This window comes from Littorina saxatilis, linkage group LG11, assembly GCF_037325665.1.
Source record: "Littorina saxatilis isolate snail1 linkage group LG11, US_GU_Lsax_2.0, whole genome shotgun sequence".
NCBI lineage: Eukaryota > Metazoa > Mollusca > Gastropoda > Littorinimorpha > Littorinidae > Littorina > Littorina saxatilis.
In genome coordinates, this window is record NC_090255.1 from 23,527,537 (window position 1) to 23,548,890 (window position 21,354).

General features: G+C 40.8%; 1 protein-coding gene and 1 long non-coding RNA gene across 2 annotated transcripts; both read right to left on the minus strand.

Moving 5' to 3' along the window:
• Positions 1 to 4,762: 4,762 nt before the first annotated feature.
• Positions 4,763 to 7,437, minus strand: LOC138980056 (uncharacterized). Its single transcript, XR_011460226.1, has 2 exons — positions 5,007 to 7,437; positions 4,763 to 4,937 (listed from the first exon to the last, which is right to left on the minus strand). It is a non-coding gene; the product is annotated as an uncharacterized lncRNA (long non-coding RNA).
• Positions 7,438 to 7,465: 28 nt separating this feature from the next.
• LOC138980057 (uncharacterized) lies at positions 7,466 to 17,250 on the minus strand. The gene is made up of 6 exons (XM_070352851.1): positions 16,502 to 17,250; positions 15,967 to 16,058; positions 13,282 to 13,421; positions 12,567 to 12,721; positions 11,823 to 12,068; positions 7,466 to 8,243 (listed from the first exon to the last, which is right to left on the minus strand). The coding sequence occupies exons 1-6, from the start codon at positions 16,889 to 16,891 to the stop codon at positions 8,145 to 8,147; spliced, it is 1,122 nt and encodes a 373-aa protein (XP_070208952.1). The 5' UTR covers positions 16,892 to 17,250; the 3' UTR covers positions 7,466 to 8,144.
• Between the last annotated feature and the right edge of the window lie 4,104 nt (positions 17,251 to 21,354).

Below are 21,354 nucleotides of genomic sequence, written 5' to 3' on the forward strand. Positions count from 1 at the left end.
AAACGTTCTTCTCTTGATACACATATTCATCCGTTCGTATTTATAAAATTGACAGTGTAAGCAACGTGCGACCCTCCTCCCCTCTCCCCTCCCAACACAACTAGTCAGCATCATTCACATGCTTGACGACTATGCGCCTTTTACACCTTGTATCATGTTAGCTTATCAATTTACAATTGTTTCTTGACGTGACGGTGTGTGTGTAAGTATATGTGTGTGTACATGTGTGTGTGTGTGTTTATGTGTGTGTGTGTGTGTGCGCGCGTGCGTGCGTGGGTGTGTGTGCGTGAGTGCGTGTGTGTGTGTTATTAAATACCCCCGCTGTGGGCCTGTTATTTCATGAACCTGCACACTTTTGAAAATGATCACATGCCTAAATCATAATCTGAACGCGGCAAATTAACAGACTTACATTTCGGCCTCAACCATTCTAACACGTACACTCGTAGCCCTATCGCAGGTGATAAAATGATAAAAGGGGGTTTAACACATTGACCTGCTTTGTCAGTTGCGAAAGTAAATGATGTTAAGGCCACAAAATCAGCATTTAGTCAAATTTTTTTTTATTATTTTTTTTTTTTACATATCTAGATCTTTTTGTAATGTGTTATGGACGTAAGCAGATTTGCGATCGTCCGATAATGATTTTTCATGGTGTTGTGTAATTTTTAAATTACAAAGGAATTGATATGTAAGACAGTTTCAAGCGAGCTATTTTTCACGGCTGTATTTACTGTGCAAACAACTCTAAATATGGCATAAGTGTCACGTGATAATCAACCGTTTGGTTTCGGCGCTCGCTGGAGTAGACGATTTTTTTGACAGTGATGCTACCATATATTACGGTCTCCTTCCGGCAGCAGTCCCAAAATGTCGACTTGTTTTGACCTTAGAACGATATCTTTATCATAACTGTGAAGAACAGAACGGAGATCACTGTCGAAGTCGGCCAATCTGCAATCATTTTCGTCTCTCGAACACTGCTCTGTATTCTTGTTTTGATAGATTCGCGTAGGACTTTAGTGTCCGGTCAGAGAGATAACTGGCGATAGCCGAGTGGAGCGATGATGATCAGAATGGGTGGTGGTATCTTCTCACATCCCACGTTCTTTCCCTTTTTATTCTTCTTTGGACTGACCGACTGCAACCTTCACAAGTCATTTCTAGAGTGGTTCACATGCTGTTGCTACTCCTCCATCCACCCGTTTGAATCATACAGTTGCTCAACCACTGACCTTATTGTCCCTGGTCAGACACTTTACACTTATGAAGTAGGTCCACTTGAGGTGGCACGCCATTTACCGCGTACGTGTGAGGTATAGGCTTCAAGACCAAAAATAACTCGGTCGGGGCCGGGAAAACTGTGTGTGTGTGTGTGTGTGTGTGTGTGTGTGTGTGTGTGAGTGTGTGTGTGCGCGCGTGTATGTGTGTGTCAAGTGCTGGTGTGTGTGTATGTGTGTGTGTGTGTGTGTGTGTACAGTTCTTCAAACAAGAGAGAGAGAGAGAACTTTGAACTTTGAACTTTATTACAGGAAAGATAGCATTAGGTCCGTAGGACCTTTCTTACACAGAGAGAGAGAGAGAGAGAGAGAGAGAGAGAGAGAGAGAGAGAGAGAGAGAGAGAGAGACAGGGAGACTGACAGAGACAGAGACAGAGAGACAGAGAGAGAGAGAGAGAGAGAGAGAGAGAGACAGGGAGACTGACAGAGACAAAGAGAGAGAGAGGGAGAGATCTGACATATACAGACTGAAGTAAGGCGTGTATATGTTAAATAATCAGCACCTTTAATAATTATGAATCCGTGCACCTTATCACAAAATAACCGAAACAACTGAACTGGAAAAACCGGCCAGAGGCTGCAATAAACAAGTATAACTTGCCAACTTTGAAATGAGTCTCTAATATATGGTAAATGCGCCTTAAAATAAAATGTATATCCAAGAAGAAACTATACATGCCTTATGAAAATGTACACTTAAATATATCGTTACATACAAATTAAAACAGCCCCGTTCGTGCCTTCCATTTCACTTCTTCATAATATATACACACGAATAGACAGAGACAGTTACTGTACACACACCTAATAGGCTTTACCTACAGAGTTCCTATGACATAGATTTCAATTGCAGGGGAGAAGGACATCAACGTATCCCAAGAAATATCAGTAAAGTTTCAGACACAAACATTGTCATTAATTGTCAACTTCAGACACAACTCGGATATTATTTCCACAATCGGTCCATGCGGAGAAGCGGAACAGAATGCAGAACACATCCTCCACGAACTTTCAACTCATGCAGCTATAGGGAGGACGTCAGCCAGGCGTCAGCCAAAATAAACTCCAGACTGAATGTTTCCCTGCCAATTTCAAGAGGTACAAAATTTTATCTAGAGGAAGAAGAGCATGTCAAGATCTTGCAATTGAAGCAGATTTGTGATGAAATTCGATCGATTTGACCCCCAAATTCAATTAATTCGAAAACGCACCGAGTGCTTAAATACGTCCTTCGATCGAATACGAAAAAAAAAGATTTTGCTTTGAAGCTTCTTTCAAAGCCAAAATACCATTTTTCGTCACAAATTCGACTCCATTAGTGGAATAGGCCAAAGTTCGATAAGCAGCATTTTGGAAGGGAGGGTGAATAGTCAGTTATATATATATGAGTTTATGTGAGATAAACAAAGCCGGCTGACGTCCCCCCTATATAGCTGCATGTAACTTCAACAGCTGGGCCGGGGAGCTAGGAGATCTCGCCAAGCCGCTCAACAGCCTTGAGGACAAGCTGCGCGGGTCAGTGTTCCGGAAGATTGACAGGAGACGGTGTCACGATTTCATCTTTCGCCTGTGTACATATTTCCCCCTCGACATATATATACTCAAGACTGAAATGTTGTTTCCTGGTAAAATGAAGAAGTGAAATTATTTATGGACGAAAAGCATGTCAGTTTCTTGCAAGTGAAGAAAATTGGTGGTAAAATTTAATAGATTTCACCGGCCCCAAAATCGAATTCTTCGAAAACGTGTACTGAGTGGTTACGTCCCTTGAGTAAGAAGAAAAACATTTTAGGATGAATCAAATTTCTAAGTTAAATAAAACAAATTCGTTGGACATATTTGGCCCCATGAATGTAAGGTACACAAGGTCGCTCATCAGTAGGCTACTATCGAAGGGTGTTTTTTTGTTCAGTGTAGAGTTTATACTAGATCAACGAGGCCGAGAAGCGAAATATCAACACGGCGAAAGATGAAAACGTCACAACGGCCAACTTCATCTTGAGAGCTGTTCTTCACGTGTAAATAACAGATGTACGAGAAGAAGAAGAAGAAGAAGACGAAGAAAGTAATACCTATCAACGTTGACTGATGGTGTTCATATAAAAATGAAGGGCTAGAGTTACCAGACATTTTCTGTGACCGCAGCGCAGGCCTCTCTCTCTATATAAAACTCTCCGAGTCCCCCCCCCCCCCCCCTCTCTCTCTCTCTCTCTCTCTCTCTCTCTCTCTCTCTCTCTCTCTCTCTCTCTCTCTCTCTCTCTCTCTCTCTCTCTCTCTCAGCGGTTTGAACGGCAGCGTCTCACGAACCGCGGCCGATGTCATTTCAATGGAATCGTATTTAACCTCACGACTCATAGCAATAACTTTCAGAACACGGCAACGAAGACTGAAATTCTGTAGGCATATCCAGAGCTGCCAGCGGCGTAAGCGGACTGCATCCAGTGTTCTTATCAGCATGCATATTTAACGTAATCAGTGTGACTGTGAGTTGGACGACGGAATGTTACTGTAATTTCAATGAAAATGTCATCAACTCCGCATCCCAATAATGTCCAGAACGTGATGTGCAACGAAGATCAGTCAAATTCAATCTGAATGCAATCGTGTTCACCGTACTTTGCAGTCCACAATAAGCTTAACTTTCAGCCGGAACACAGGTGCAAAGATCCAAAATTCAGTAAGCATCGCCGGAACTGTCCGCAGACTGCCGCATGGGGAGGGGCGACACCTTCCAGCTGTCACCTCCCCCTTTCAGGTCTTTCCTGCTTATTTGGCCAGCTCCACGAGACGGGAGAACTCGGTTGAAGAACTCCTTGGTCCACGGCAGTACCATTTCTCTCAGGATGAAGAACAGGTGAAGCCCGAACACCATGATGATGATTGTACTGTTGAAAACTCAGATTCTTCGCGGAGAAACGCAAGTTCAGTTCCTTGTTCAAACGGGATCAATGAGCTTCCGGGCAAAACAGTATACACTGTGGGTTCAGCAGAATGAACAGTGATCTGTGATTGGTGAGATATAACTTCCACAGCAAAGGCGTTGGTTAGAAAATAAGACAGTCTCTTAAAAAATGGATAAACGACTGGTTTCGGGCTGTCTTGAGAACCAGATATATACGTCAGACATATGACGTCACTTTGAGTACTGTGGATTTTTGATGTCACCAGAACGCCTTAGGCTTGCTGAAACAATTAGTGCACTCTAGTGTGTGTGTTTATGTGCGGGCGTGTGTGTGAGCAGGCTGTGTGTGTGTTTGTGCGTGCGTGCATGTATGTGTGAGTGTCTTTGTGGGATTCAGCGTGTGTATGTATGCGTGTGTGTGTGTACACACGCAGGCATGGTTTTGCATCTCTTTTTCCACAGTTGAACAGATAGACACACAAAGCTATATGCAGGTTCTTTTCCTGATGCATAATTAGTCTCACTTGTCTAAATCAGACAGACACACACACACACACGCAAACAGAGGCAGAATCTGAGATAGGTTTCAATGAGAATTTTATTCTGTACTGGAATGTTTCATATTCAAGGCCATTTAATTATGTAAGTTATACCATTATCTAACCGCCCCTCCTCCAATTCTGAGTGCATTTCAGCTTTCCCTCTCAGAAGTCCAATCAATCGGTAACTACAATGAATACAACTTATTTGATAACCTATGGCACAAACCACAACCAGGCATGGGAATTGAAAATTGTAAAAATGAATACAACTTATTTGATAACCTATGGCACAAACCACAACCAGGCATGGGAATTGAAAATTGTAAAAAAGGCTGAAAATTTATAACTGAAGACGCGAAGCGTCAAGTCGACGGCGCGAAGCGCCTAGCCTTACTAGGGGGGTCCGGGGGCATGCTCCCCCGGAAAAAATGTCCTCCAAAGAACCCAGATGGTGCAATCTGGTGTCATCTGAGCTCCAAGTTTGCCCTTAAATTCTGTTTTTAGAATCAGAGTTTTTAGTACCAATTTTTGCTTTTTTGAAGAAAAAAAATATATACATGTGGTTGAAATTTGTTGAGACAAACAGGAAAACGTAACTTGTAACACAATCTGTGCAATCTGGTTTACTTTCAAACATAAAAGTTCAAGTAACTGAGGCGGGCGGTAGCAGTGCACGAACAAAGTACGGAAAGTTTTCGCGGGCTTTTGCGCAAAGGCAAAAGTAACCGGTGCTTTTTTTGTGTGCCGATCCCCCCTTTATTTGTTCGGCGGACACTTTTGCTTTTTCGGCGGAACAAAAAAAAATTCGGCGGAAATCCACCGTTCGGCAGACAATTCCTATGCCTGCACAACACTGTAATATTGTAATAACAGAAATAATAATCATAATAATAAAAGACAGGTTCTGGCATTCAATAATGTGTTTGTCCTGCAACTGTTAAAATGACGATCACATGTACACATCCACATTATTTACAGACCATAAGACCGCCAAATATGGAAGACCGTTTAAATAACCAGCACAAAACATTACAAGCTAACCAGAAGACAAGTAAGAGTTAATACAGATAACCATTCACATAACCAACATAAAAACAAAATTATCGGAAGACAGGCAAGAGTTAATGCAAATAATCTGCACAAAGTTATGGAGATCAGTGGTCTTTGGTACATGGGTTAAAGAAGAATTAGTACAGTGGTACCTGTGATGAAAGGCCACCCTTGGTCCCTGCAGCTAAAATGTTCCTCCATTGCATGTGACTTTTCATGATAAGTATCTTGGTCAACAAATACGCGTCCTGTGGCGTACTGACTCGACGGGAGATGTAAGTCAAGTAAACCAAACTCGTGATAATTTTTGGAAGTCATTAAAAGTCCACTGATGGTCGGTCCTACATCCTAATATAGATGGGGACGTAATATAGATCTAGGTAAGAAATACAAAGAAATAGATGGAAAAATAATTTAATAACAAGAAGAGCAAACGCTCGATCGAGTCACTTTCGCAGTTCTGAATATTATATGAGGCATCAGATGGACAGGAAGAAATTGCTATTCACAACACAATGAGTCACGTTCACATAAAATTTGAGCCCGGTCACTTTTATAGTTTCCGAGAAAAGCCCAACGTTAAGTTGTGTGTTGCCGAACAGAAAAGGCTAGTTATCTCCCTTGTTTTTCTGATAACGTTCGTAAAAGGCTACAGATGTAAATACTTTGATGTAAAGAATAATCCTACAAAGTTTCAATCACATCCGATGAACTTTGTCAAAGATATAAAATGTCTAATTTTTCCTTTGACGCTGACCTGTGACCTTGAAAAAGGTCAAAGGTCAACGAAACCATCGTTAAAGTGTAGAGGTCATTGGAGGTCACGACTAAACAAAATATGAGCCCGATCGCTTTGATAGTTTCCGAGAAAAGTCCAACGTTAAGGTGGTGTCTACGGCCGGCCGGCCGGACAGACTAACACTGACCGATTACATAGTCACTTTTTCTCAAGTGACTCAAAAATGGGTCATTAAATATTGAGGGATCCATAAAAAAGAGGGGTTGTTTAAAGGGAGGTACCACTGTATGACAAAGGGACAATAGAAAGTGTCCTTTCATGTGAGGTGAGTGTTCTCTTACCAAGAGGGCTAACATTGCGGGTTGACTTTCCACTGTATTGATATAAATCTAAGACTTCACCATGAGTAATATGACAAAGGCAGCTGTTAGAAAACATTATCTTGTACAGCATTTCCCTCTGCACTATTGATATATGATCAATCATCACCAGTACTTTGGACACCATTGTAAAGTCCATATCTTCATGGGTCGGTCTAAAACACTTCCGAGAACTCAATGACTGGCTTGCTTCTGGCACTTATGCATTAATTTATCCATTCTTTCACCCATCCATTCATTTAAAATAATTAACATATGCATTCACTCATGCACTCTTCAAGTAAAGCCCTGACAGATCAACATTCGCTCCAAATACATTTTTTTAGAATATTGTCTTAACTAGGTTTGTTCATAATCATTGAGCACACAGTTGAATACATTACAGTCCAATGCACCATATCATGAGGCACTTCATACAGGCACAAACTGCCCTTCGCCCAATCACGCCGCATTCATAAAAATCATACGGATGCAAGCACAAGCTAAACTTATAAGCAAGCCATTCTGACACCACTAAAACCAAAACCAGATCCAGTGGAACCCCCCCCCCCCCCCCTTTTAAGACCCCCCAATTTAAGACTTACTCCCTTTAAGACCCTGTTTTCTTAGACTTTCTATTCATAACCTGTGTAAATTTACCCCCATTTTAAGACTCCCTCCTTTTAAAGACCTGATTTGTTCACACTTTTGGAGATCTTAAAGGGGGGTTCCACTGTATACACATGTACAGACCCATAAAATCCAAGCACAGTAAAGCCACACAAACCAGCTTGTTTCATGCAACCTCACAGCAGCACAGACAAAATAAGTTAGACTAAGTAGGGTTGGCTCGTCAGCAGTTGTTGTTCTTCATTGTAAATGCTTCATTTCCCATACTCTGTGAACCTTGCCCCAATCTATTTATTTGATTTATTTTTTATCTGGATAAACACATTTAAATTAAATGAACATGGGAATCATGTGACGTCAGAGGCCAATTTAATCATATCTAGACGGTTGGCAGAGACTACAAAAGAGTGCATTCATTTCGTCAGTCAGTTGCACACACAAAGGCACATGCACACACATACACGCACACTCACACACACAGAGTACACATCAGCAAGAAGTAGGACTACTGAAGCACATACACACACGCGCACAAACACACACACAAACTACATACATGCACACACACACACACACACACACACACACACAGACACACACAAACACACATACTCACACACACACACACACACAGAGTACACATCAGCAAGCAGCAGGACTACTGAAGCGCACGTCATAACGACACTTGGAAGCTTCAGTCACGTCAATGATTCCATCCTCTAAACCGCACAGGAAGCGCAACTGCACAGGTAAAACAACAAAATATTTTGACATGGAATAAAATGTGGCCTGGACATTGTACACGCAAAAGCGGCAAAGTCCAAATGAGGTACGTTTTCAGTATAAAAGATTAAAGAGGTACATTTCAGAGGAGGAGTACATTTCCAGTATACCTCAAATGTACTGAATTTTGTTGGCAGTATATTGTTGGTACATTTAAGGTACGTGTTTAGGCAAGTGGTACAAATTCTGTATGTTTTCAGCTCATTTTTGGTATACTAATTTTGTATTTATTTCGGCAGGGGTGCTCACAACATCTTCAACCACTCGCTCACAACATCTTCAACCACTCTAACTGTCAGGGCACAATTTTGTTTGCATGTACAGTGTAATCTGTCCATAATAACCCCCCAAAGGACCAACCAAAAGTGGTCTTTATACACAGGTGGTCTTTATGGAAAGCTGAACCCTTTGGGGGGGTCGTTCTCAAGTGGTCACTAGGGCAGGTTCGACTGTAGTAATAATCCATAATAATACAAAACTTGACTCAATGCAAAAAGTTAAAACCTTACTGGGGGGCATGCCCCCCCCCCCCCCCCCCCCCCCCCCCCTCCAGAGAACCCCCCTGAACAAATGTCTTGAGTTTGAACATCAAAATTAGGTTCTTTATGTGTTTTAGATCAACAGATAAACCTTCCCCCGAATGCGGAGTATGGCTGCCTAAATGGCAGGGTAAAATCGGTCATAAACGTAAAGTATCAGCCCACGAAAAAAAAAAAAGAGAAAAGACAGATAAAAGTGTATTTATGCAGATCCTCATACCAGTCCAGACCTGGGAACCCCTGTTTTGCACTTGGAGTATTTTCAAACAAACTTGGTGTATTTTCAGAAAAATTAGCGTACCCCACACAGCATTTGAACATCCATGCTTCAACACTTTCTACCCCACCTATGTTGACCAATTTTTTTTGTCGAGACCAGCTGTGCTGCAGCAGATCACTCAGAAATGTAGTAGCTGTGTAGTAACTGTGTATCAACACGCTGGAATGCAGGCGTTAGATAATAATAATAAAGTAATAATAAAGTGTATTTATATTGCGCCTATCCCTTACAAAAAACAAAAATATTTGGCTCTAAGCGCATTACAACATGTGAAGGACTTGGTACAATCAAGTCTGACAAGTACAACAGCACAATATACAGTCGGTCTCTTAGGTAAAAGCAGCTTCGACAGTTAAACACTTCTACTAAAAGATCCTCTAACAATTTACAAACATAGTTAAAGAACATCGAGTTAATAGGAATTAAAAAAAAAGGTTCTTATAATAAAACTATCTAGCGAACGACGAAGAAGAAGAAGAATAAAACTATCAATGTCAATGTATAACAAGTCATTCAACGTAAATGGCCAAAGAACAACAATAAAACAATGGTGATAAAACAGTTATACTCAATGGCTAATAACGAGGCAGAGTTAAATAGTATCGACACAAGATTAAAACAAAACATATTTCTGGAGACGAATTAACAACAATAAAGCAATGGTGATAAAACAGTTTTACTCAATGGCTAATAGCGAGGCAGAATTAAATAGTATCGACACAAGATTTAAACTAAACATATTCCTGGAGACGCATTTAATAATTATACATGTATCAAATAATCAATGTACAAAATACAGCCCTCGCAAGCAACCCGCCCCCAGCCGGCCCACAGCGCGCTACGATGGCAAGCGACCCCTCTCCTTAATGTGGCAAATACTGAACAGTGCACACAACCAATTACTCGCATATACTCGTGTCGCTCACTCGCACACACACACAAACACACACACGGACAACATCGAATCACTCGCACAGGCTAGGGGTTGAAGTATTCCCGGAAGAGGTGTGTTTTTAGAGAGGACTTGAAGGAAGGGAGAGAGGTAGAAAGGCGGACAGACATGGGCAGAGAGTTCCAAATAGAGGGAGCTGTGTAGGTAAAGGCGCGCTTGCCGAAAGCGTTCAGTTTGACGCGTGGGACAACAAGGTGCCCTGCGTCAGCGGATCTGAGGTTGCGTGTGGGGACGTGTGGCTTTAAGAGCGAAGACAGGTAAGAAGGGGCAGAGTCTTGAAGGCTACGGTAACACAGGGTAGCTATTTTATATGTAATGCGTGCTTTGATTGGTAGCCAGTGAAGGGTCATGAGGAGAGGGGTGACATGGTCGCGCTTGCGCTTGCGCAGCACAAGACGTGCTGCATTGTTCATGATGCGCTGTAGGCGGTCTAGCTTGGCGTCTGGGAGGCCGGCTAGGAGCGAGTTGCAGTAATCCAGTCTCGACAAAATAAAAGCCGAAACCAGTGTCTTGGTTGCGTCGAGGGAAAGAAGGTGTCTGATTTGGCTAATCCTCCGCATTTCAAGAAAGGCGGTTCTGCAGAGTGAGTTGATGTGGGCGTCCATTGACAGGTTACTGTCAAGGTGGACACCCAGGTTTTTTACTTTGGTGCTGAATGTGACTGTGGTATCAGAAAGGGTAAGACTGGATGTTTCTGAAAGAAGCTTTAACTTTGATTGTTTGCCAACTGGCATGATCTCTGTCTTATCATCATTCATCTTGAGCTTGTTGACTGTCATCCACTGTTTGATGGAATCGCTGCATGATTCTATTGACTGCACTAACTCTGTAAACTGTTTGGTGTGTGCGGATTTTTGTAGTTGAGTGTCGTCTGCGAACATGTGGTACAGGACATTGTGGTGCTTTATGACTTTGCTTAACGGCTGCATGTACATAGTGAATAACACTGGGCCTAACACAGATCCTTGTGGGACACCATACTTTAATATGGTGTCCTCGGAGTGCTTATTCTGGATCCCAACAGCCTGAGTGCGTCCAGTCAGGTAGGAGCAGAACCACCCCAGAGCCGTGCCTGTTATGCCGAATGTGGTGTTCAACCTTGCCAGCAGTATATCGTGGTCAAGGGTGTCGAACGCTGCGGATAGGTCCAACAGGGCCAGAAGCGAAACAGAGCCGCTGTCACAAGCAGTGAGAAGATCATTCGCTACCTTAAGTAGGGCTGTTTCAGTGCTGTGATCTGCGCGGTAGGCGGACTGTAATGGTTCAACCATACCTGTCTTAGCGAGATGCTCTGACAATTGGGCCAAAACAACTTTTTCAAGGACTTTCGAAACAAAAGGCAAATTACAGATGGCCGTTACAGGAAGCGATTGAAGCTAACAGTCTGAGCGGATATATCCGTACCTGGTCAGATAGAGCCAAATGAGTGGATACGGATATATCCGTACCTGGGAGACAATGAGTTAAACATGCTTCACGTGCATCCGTCGCACCGTTAATCAAGTTTACCAATATATTTAAAACAAATGCTTCTTTCAATGTTTACTGACAAAACCAGTAATCATGTGTCAAAACACTGGATCAGCTTCGGGATGCGCTTGTGAAGAAAAGTGGTCCAGGAAATGTTCTCGTTGTATTTTTTTCAACTGACCGTACTGATCGTATTCTAGACAATCATGCGTACAAAATACGTCAAAATCATATCGGTTCCCAGCTCTGCCAGTCCCATCCCTCTAACTAACTTGTGTTGCTGCATCATTTCTTACCTGTGTCTGTCTTGGCTGGCCGTCGGGGCATAGGGTAGCGTCTCCATTGCGCATGCTGTGAACGTAATCCCCCGACTTCTGCTTTGTCCACTCTCCGTGGCGTCCGAGCATGGTTTTAGCCCCAAAGCCACCAGTACCCTGTTGTCTGACCGACTCGAAAGGACACACTGTGTACACGTATTCGTGTGCTTTGTGTTCATAACATTGCTGGCTCAGAAGGTAGAAGATGCCTGCTGGTCCGTATTTCTGAAATTAAAAATAAAAACATTCATCACAAAGAGTGCTGAGGTTTCTTCGTTTATTCTACGACATTGAATAGACGATGTTCGGAAATTAACTCTGTTGGGTTTGTGAGGGTTGTGAAAGAGTAAATACTCTTGCTTTTAGTGAGTCAAACTTTCCCACATGACATCATAGGCCAGCCACTAGCATGGGATGTGTCTGAAACTCATGGACACGGAGCACATGCATGTAGAAAGCTTGCCTCACTAAAAACAAGGGCATTTACTCTTTCACAACCCATGACAACCCAACAGTTGTTTCTGAATCTGTCTATTAAGCTTTTAAAACTCTTACTTTTGCAAAAGCAAAGACAGTCCCCCTGTGCAGGAATATTATTTGTAACGTAGAATCTTTTGGTATAACTTCAGAAGCGATCTGAGGGCCTATTCCCCTAGGTATTTTCCCTTTAACATTTTTAACGTTAACATTTTCATAATTTGTTATGATTCTTGCCACACAAACCTGACGCTGAAACAGGGTCAGATTCCTAGCAGCCACCAAGTATCGCTTCTGCCGAAGCAGACCCTGTCGTCGAATTCTTTGTTCGTCTTCCAGTATTTTCATCACATCTCCACATCGGTCAATGCAGGGAGTGTGAAACACTGCGCCAGTCTTACCTGCATTACAAAACACAATAACAATTGTGAGATGGTACTGAATAATTATTTTCCCAAAACACCATAGCAGTTCTCAGACGGGAATGCATATTTTCTCAGAAATACACATGCTGTATAACAAAATGAAAAACAAAACAAAAACACAGTCACTTCAGAATCTTGAGACTAAAGCAGTGCCGTGTTTGCTCTTCTAGTGCGAATTAGCATTCAAAATACCCAAACCAGCCCTATAAAAATTATATAATAATAATATAAATAATAATAAATCATTTTTCTGCAGTGCAAGTCCCGGTTCACAGCTCCAAGCGCTTTACAATTCCAATAAAGACACACACACACACTATGATATACATACAGGGTGCCTGATATAACACACATTAAGCACACACACACACACACACACACACACACACACACACACACACACACACACATGACTCTCTCTCTCTCCCCTTCCTGTCTACCTAACTTTCAAACAATTTTCCTTCACAAATGTTCTCATTAAGCTTGGTTTTTTGTTTTTTAACTAAACGCGATATTCACACATCTTTTATCTTCACCATCAAGCTTCATGTTGGACGGAACCCGCTTATCTTGCCACTCGTCGCTGCCGTCACAACAGTCGCAGATCCCATCGTTCACGTGACTGGAATAAACAAACTGAACGTCTCGATGTGGTATCTGCACTGTGCAGAAAAATCTGAAACATAATACAAATCTTACAAAATTAGAATAGGAACAAGAAACTGCATGTGAGAAGAACAAAGACATTAGATAACAAAGAAAATGTACTCAGGCCTAAAAACAAGAAGAGCAAACGCTCGATCGAGTCACTTTCGCAGTTCTGAATATTATATGAGGCATCAGATGGACAGGAAGAAATTGCTATTCACAACACAATGAGTCACGTTCACATAAAATTTGAGCCCGGTCACTTTTATAGTTTCCGAGAAAAGCCCAACGTTAAGTTGTGTGTTGCCGAACAGAAAAGGCTAGTTATCTCCCTTGTTTTTCTGATAACGTTCGTAAAAGGCTACAGATGTAAATACTTTGATGTAAAGAATAATCCTACAAAGTTTCAATCACATCCGATGAACTTTGTCAAAGATATAAAATGTCTAATTTTTCCTTTGACGCTGACCTGTGACCTTGAAAAAGGTCAAAGGTCAACGAAACCATCGTTAAAGTGTAGAGGTCATTGGAGGTCACGACTAAACAAAATATGAGCCCGATCGCTTTGATAGTTTCCGAGAAAAGTCCAACGTTAAGGTGGTGTCTACGGACGGCCGGCCGGACGGACAGACTAACACTGACCGATTACATAGAGTCACTTTTTCTCAAGTGACTCAAAAAAATAGGTGTGGTTACGGTAACCCGACCTACCCTATTTTTAGGGGCCGACCCTATAACTTTTTATTACATTTGTCAAAAAACACACACAAAAAACAAGAAAACGAGTGCAGAAAACGCAATGAAAGCGAAAGCGCTCGAGTCGCACACTGATTACCCTGTCAAGTAGGTTTAATTTGTACACATTAGAAAAAAAAACAAAAAAAAACGTGATTGCCTACCTTCCTACCCTTTTTTGGGGGGGCTATGTTACCATAACCACACTTTTTATTTTTTGGCCTCACCAGAAACATGGACAATTATAAACGAGCACTCATGTTCGTTTTTATTGTCCATGTTTCTGGTGAGTACATAAAATGTTCATTGTTATCTTTTTCTTCTTCTGCTCACCTGCAGTCTCTTTTTCCTATTCTAATTTTGTTACAGAATAAGGTATACACATATAAATACATCTATAGTGTAGTCAAACCTATTTTCTTCTTCTTCTTCTTCTTCTTCTGCGTTCGTGGGCTGAAACTCCCCCGTACACTCGTGTTTTTACACGAGTGGAATTTTACGTGTATGACCGTTTTTACCCCGCCATTAAGGCAGCCATACGCCGCTTTCGAAGGAAGCATGCTGGGTATTTTCCTGTTTCTGTAACCCACCGAACTCTGCCATGGATTACAGGATCTTTTCCGTGCACACTTGGTCTTGTGCTTGCGTGTACACACGAAGGGGGATAAACCACAAGCAGGTCTGCACATAAGTTGACCTGGGAGATCGGAAAAATCTCCACACTTAAAGTTAAACCCACCAGGCGGCCGCGGCTCGAACCCTCGACCTTCCGATTAAGAGGCCGACGTCTTACCACCCCGCCACAGCGCCCATCAAACATCAATTTTGCCACCAACCACTCCAGGGACTGACCGAAAGTGGTCATGATAGACAGATGTTCACTATGGAACGGTAAACCACACAGAAAAAACCTTGTTCCTTTGCTGTTGTCGTTGTGTGGGCAGGCGGTCGTTTGTGAGAGGTGGTTGCCATTTTCAAGGCAGGTTTGACTGTACATGTACATGATTTTTAGCTGCTTCACTTGTTTTTTAGCATGGCCTTCTGTAAATCTTTAAACTTCCTTGCTTCTACTTACTAAACGCCTATTGATACGTAAGTGTGACAGCGATAAAAAGTTGTGCTTACTGAAATGTGATCATGCAAAACATATCCAGACAAAAATGGGTATAAATACTGACTGAATGTGGTTTTTTCAATTTCTTCTGCAAACACTTAATACACCATCATCCTGATAACTAAATGTACAAACAGCTAGATGTTCAACGAAATTTGTCTCGCGTGTGACAAACTCATGAAAGACATGACACTGGAGGAGGATATTTCGATCGATCTACAGACAATTATTTCTCAAACTTGTCTTACAAATTATGTCATTCCCATAATAGGCAATGTTCGGAAATAACTCTGTCAAGTTGTTATAGGTTATTGAAGAATTGCTTTTCCTGAGTTGTTTTCATAAAATTAACGAGGCAAGCCTTCAATGTCCCATGTAGCTTGCCTCAGTGTTTCTATGGAAGTGAAAGGAAAACAAGGGAATTAGCAAACTCTTCCACAACCCATAAAAACACAACAAAGTTATTTCCGGAATAGATGATTTTCAGAAATATAACTCTGTCAGGTTTGTATGGGTTGTGAAATTATAGTGAATTACCCTTGCTTTTCCTCTGAAAAATAACTTCACACTTGCTCCTGCATACATGTCCATGTGTTTCCGACACACCCCTCACAGGTGTTGGCCCCTCCAATATTTGTTAGAGTAAAAAGCAAGGGCATACAACCCTTACAAACCCTACAGAGCTATTTTCTGAATTTATAATTGTCCATTAAAATGATGTTACCTTGCGTGCGGGCAAGCAGAAGTTCCTGGTTCATCTGATGAGTCTGGACAGTCACAGTAGTCATCGTTCACTTGGTTCATTGGTATCCGCAGCTGAAATCACATGGCTTCATCATTAGTCTCATGTTAGTTCAGTACATGTAACTGTAAGTGAGTCACTGCTGAGGATTTTATTCACATTTCTAACTTGAACTCAGTGAAATATAAACAACAAAAATATAAACCTGCTTCAAAAGGATAGAAACAGTTGTTGAAACTCTTTAAAAACAAAAGACCACAGAAAAAAAATCTTTATGTTACAGAATGTATAATTAAAAGTGTGCTGAGCCACATTGTCACCTTTTTGGTAAATATTTAACATTATTTCATGAAGACGAAAAAGCCACTACATTTTCAAATCTCCGTCTCTAGTTCTCGTTGTCTCGATCCTCTGTCTCTCACACACACACTGACACACACATGTATGCAATGACACACACACACACACTCAGTGACACACAGACATGCAATGACACACACATACACACACAGTATACCTCTGATTCCAAGCACTTGAACAATCCTCGAGCATCTGCCTTGTAACTGCCCGCATCAGAAAAGTGAACTCCTCTTGGAACGGACTTCGGGCGTTCCTGAACATTCCCCTTTCCATTCGCCACTAACTCATCTACACCGTCATGTTTGTCGCCGGTTTCACTTTTATCACCATCTTCATATCTGTCACCAGTTTCATCGAGATCATCACCATTCTCTTCCATGTGCTGAATGTTCGATGACTGAAAATGATGCTTCTTCCACCCTTGCACAGACCCCAGTTTCGACAACGTAAAGAATTGCAAGAGAAAATAAATCACAACAATCACTGCAATAAGCAGCAGAGTTTGAATCTTCTTTTGGCGACAATTTCCTGATCCAAGAACCCGCATGGTGAATCATGGCATTACCCTAAACAACTCTATACAGCAGTCACTTAAAATCGACCTCAATTTGCTCAAACTAAAGCAGACGACACTCGTACAAGAATGGTAACCTATATTAAAATACTAATCTGCACACAAACTCTGATCATCAGACTTTACCGCTTTTCTTCAAACATGGCGTACAGCAAATCTAGTACGTCTCAATCTCCGGTTTTGAATGTGCATTCTGTCTTTAATTTCTGTATCTTGGCCATCCAACGTTCGTAAACTTCATGTAGGCTGCCATGTTGTATGGATGTCGAGGGGAAGCAACTCTGGTGGTTAGGAGCGTGGCCTCCCCTGCACAGAGGTTGTAGGGCCAGAAACTGAGTAAGTTTAGAACTTTATTTTGTTTTAGGAACTTCATGTATTCATGTTGTCACTTTCAGGATGAGTGGTTACTATTACCCCTCTTATTACTGATTTTTAGTTTACTTGTTTTTTTTAATTTTATTTACAATCCAGTCCTAAATTTGTTTCAGACTTATAAGAAAAAAGAAAAAGAAACTGAACAAGTCGCGTAAGGCGAAAATATAACATTTAGTGAAGCTGTCGAACTCACAGAATGAAACTGAACGCACTGCAATTTTTCAGCAAGACCGTATACTCGTAGCATCGTCAGTCCACCGCTTGTGGCAAAGGCAGTGAAATTGACAAGAAGAGCGGGGTAGTAGTTGCGCTGAGAAGGATAGCACGCTTTTCTGTACCTCTCTTCGTTTTAACTTTCTGAGCGTGTTTTTAATCCAAACATATCATATCTATATGTTTTTGGAATCAGGAACCGACAGGGAATAAGATGAAAGTGTTTTTAAATTGATTTCGAAAATTTAATTTTGATCATAATTTTTATATTTTTAATTTTCAGAGCTTGTTTTTAATCCAAATATAACATATTTATATGTTTTTGGAATCAGGAAATGATGAAGAATAAGATAAACGTAAATTTGGATCGTTTTATAAAATTTTTTTTTACAATTTTCAGATTTTTAATGACCAAAGTCATTAACTAATTTTTAAGCCACCAAGCTGAAATGCAATACCAAAGTCCGGCCTTCGTCGAAGATTGCTTGGCCAAAATTTCAATCAATTTGATTGAAAAATGAGGGTGTGACAGTGCCGCCTCAACATTTACGAAAAGCCGGATATGACGTCATGAAAGACAGTTATCAAAAAAATGAAAAAAACGTCCGGGGATATTATTCCCAGGATATCTCATGTCAAATTTCATAAAGATCGGTCCAGTAGTTTAGTCTGAATCGCTCTACACACACACACGCACAGACAGACAGACACACACACACACACATACAACACGACCCTCGTCTCGATTCCCCCTCTATGTTAAAACATTTAGTCAAAACTTGACTAAATGTAAAAAAGAGAAAATTTTTAAAAAAATACAACACACGTGCGCTGTTTCTGTCTTTTTTGGGGTAGCCATGCATGTAGACAAAAATTTTTTTTGGTGGTCCTACTTTATTTGTCCATAGTTAGTTGAGTTTGGGGGGGGGGGGAGAGAGAGAGAGGGAGAGAGAGAGAGACAGAAAGAGAGAGAGAGAGAGAGAGAGAGAGACAATGACAATGACAATGACAAATCTTTATTTTTCGAGGGTGACAAGAATAAGCATAGATATGCTTTTTTGCATCTGGCCCTCGCCCTAAAGAGGGACTAAACTATTTTACTATAACTATGACTAGGGAAAAAAAGGTTACATAAAAACATTAATGGTAGAACATATAAGTTTATGTACATGAAGCGCATTATGTAGAAGCATTGTAGATCATAAGGTAGTGTTCAAAATTGGGTGTAAAGCAATGAAGATAAACGGAAAGTAACCCAACAATACATTAGCTCAGCAAAACAATGTATTACAGAGCCAAATCTTCGTGATTTTGTCACAATAAACCATAATTCCGATAATGAACAACTGTATACAAAGAAAACATACCAATCAAGTTTATTTGTTCATAGAGTTCATTAAATGGAAAGAATATTTGGTTCTAAAAGAATCTGTGTTGGTGGATTGCCGCAGGGCGTCCGGAAGAGCGTTCCAGAGGCTGCTTCCTGAATAAACAAGACTTGATTTAAATAGGTCTATCCTAGGAAGAGGAGTGTTTAGTTTTATAAAGTGGTGCGAATTCTTCAAAGAGAACTTTGAGCAAATGGTTTCGGGTGCATTTTCTGTCATAATTTTATGCATCATTATTCCTTTGTTGTAATTCATTCTTGACTTCAGAGGTAGGACCCCTATGTTGATGTAGTCTGAGTCGGTGAGAGTAGTCTGTTTGAGTAATACTACTTTTAGCGCTCTTTTGTGTAATCTGCTGAGTAGCTTTAGGGAATTATCACTTGCAGAGTCCCATAGAGTGGATGCGTAATCAATAAGAGACTGAATATGAGCAGTGAAAAATAACTTCCTGGCTTGACAATTAAGGAAGTGTTTAATTCTAGATAAGAGGTACACTTTCTTTGACACTAATTTACTAAGTTGTTCAATGTGAGTTGACCAAGACAGGTTGTTATCGATGTGGACACCTAGAACTTTGTGATGGTCGACTTTTTCCACTATATTGCCGTCAATCATTAAATCGGGACCAGTTGAGGTAAAATTCTGTCGTTTTTGTCTAGTTGTAATTATCATATATTTGGTTTTCTTTGGGTTAAGAGACATGTGATTTAGGTCAGTCCATTCTGTCAGCTGGTTTAGACTTCCTTGGAGGGATTCTGATAAGCGAGTTAAATTTTTGTTACTGGAGTGAATTGTGGTATCATCTGCAAAAAGTTCACATAAATGTTGAATATAAAGGGGGAGGTCATTAACATATATTGAGAAGAGCAGAGGTCCTAATACCGATCCTTGTGGTACACCGTAATCTACAGCTTGCATGCTCGATGCTCTAGTGTTTGTAAGAACTGTCTGTTGTCTGTCAGAGAGGAATGAACTAACAAGATTGATAGTATCATATCCGACGCCATACAAACCGAATTTTCTAAGCAATAATGTGTGATCAATTACGTCAAAGGCTTTTGCAAAGTCTACGAAAATGGCACCACAGAATTCATTATCGTTTATTTTGTCCAACCACTGATCAACAAGAGAGATTAAGGCAGTGTGGCAGGAATGCTTAGCTCTAAATCCTGATTGTTTAGGATGGAATAAGTTGTTTTGGTTGAAATGTGTTAGGATGTGTTTGTTGATATGCTTTTCCAGTGGTTTTGATAACACAGACAAAATGGAAATTGGCCTATAATTTGAGGGGTCTCTTTTGTCACCTGATTTAAATAGAGGAATGACTTTAGCCTGTTTCAGGGCGACTGGAAAATATTTTTTGTCTAAACAGAGATTGTAAATGTAGGTAAGTGTTTCAGAAATTACGGGGGCTGACAATTTAAGAATCCTACCATCAAGCCCATCGAGCCCCCGGGTGCCTGTTTGCTTGAGGTGTGTAAGTGCGTGAAAAACTTCAGGTACTGTAAGAAGGGGAATTTTTGCTTGACATGAAATTTGTTTTGATTTGCAAAATTCTTCTAAAACTTTCAAATCATTTAATTTGGACTTGTCATTTTTAATCACATTTTCAGCAATTTTGGAAAAATGTGTGTTTAAAGCATCGGGAGATATGTCCTTGATACAACTCGGATGACTGGCAGCCTTTTTATTCGTAAGTTCATTTATTGCCTTCCATATATTCTTTGAGTTTTGCTTTGAACTTGATGCTAGGTCACGAAAATATTTTATCTTTTTTGTTCGTTTAAGTGAATTTACCTTATTTCTCTGTTCTCTGTATTCCTCTTCCTTGCCAACCGACTTTAAAAAATCGCGATGGTCAATGGCATGTTGTAAATCATTATCAAACCATTTAGGTTTTACAATGTGCCTAACTCTCTTTATTCTCCACGGAGCATGTTTATCGTATATGTCATTGAAGGCACTAAGCCAATGTGTTAGGGCTTCGTCCGGATCCGTAAAATTGTAAGTATCAGATAGTGGGGAATTCCAAAGTTCATGTAGAAAGGTGTCTTCGTTAAATTGAGAAAAAGAGCGGTATTTTATTGTCTTGTGACCAACTTTAGGAATTTTGACACCCTTTCTTGACCATGTTAAACAGACAGGAAAATGATCGCTGCAACCATTGGCTGGAACACAACATTCGACAATATTATGGTGATCAGTAACATAGATATGATCTATCAGAGTACTGCTGGATGATGTGACTCTAGTGGGAGTGTTGACTATTTGTTTAAGATTATAGAGGTTAATCATATCAACCCACTGCTTGTTTTGTTTAAGCAAATCAACATTAAAGTCTCCCAACAGAATTGTTTCCTTTGACTCGAGCAGAACTGCATCTAACATCTGTGTAAAGTTATCTGACCAGTTTGCTCGCTCTGCGGGATTTCTATAACAAAATCCTATGAGGAGTGGAGG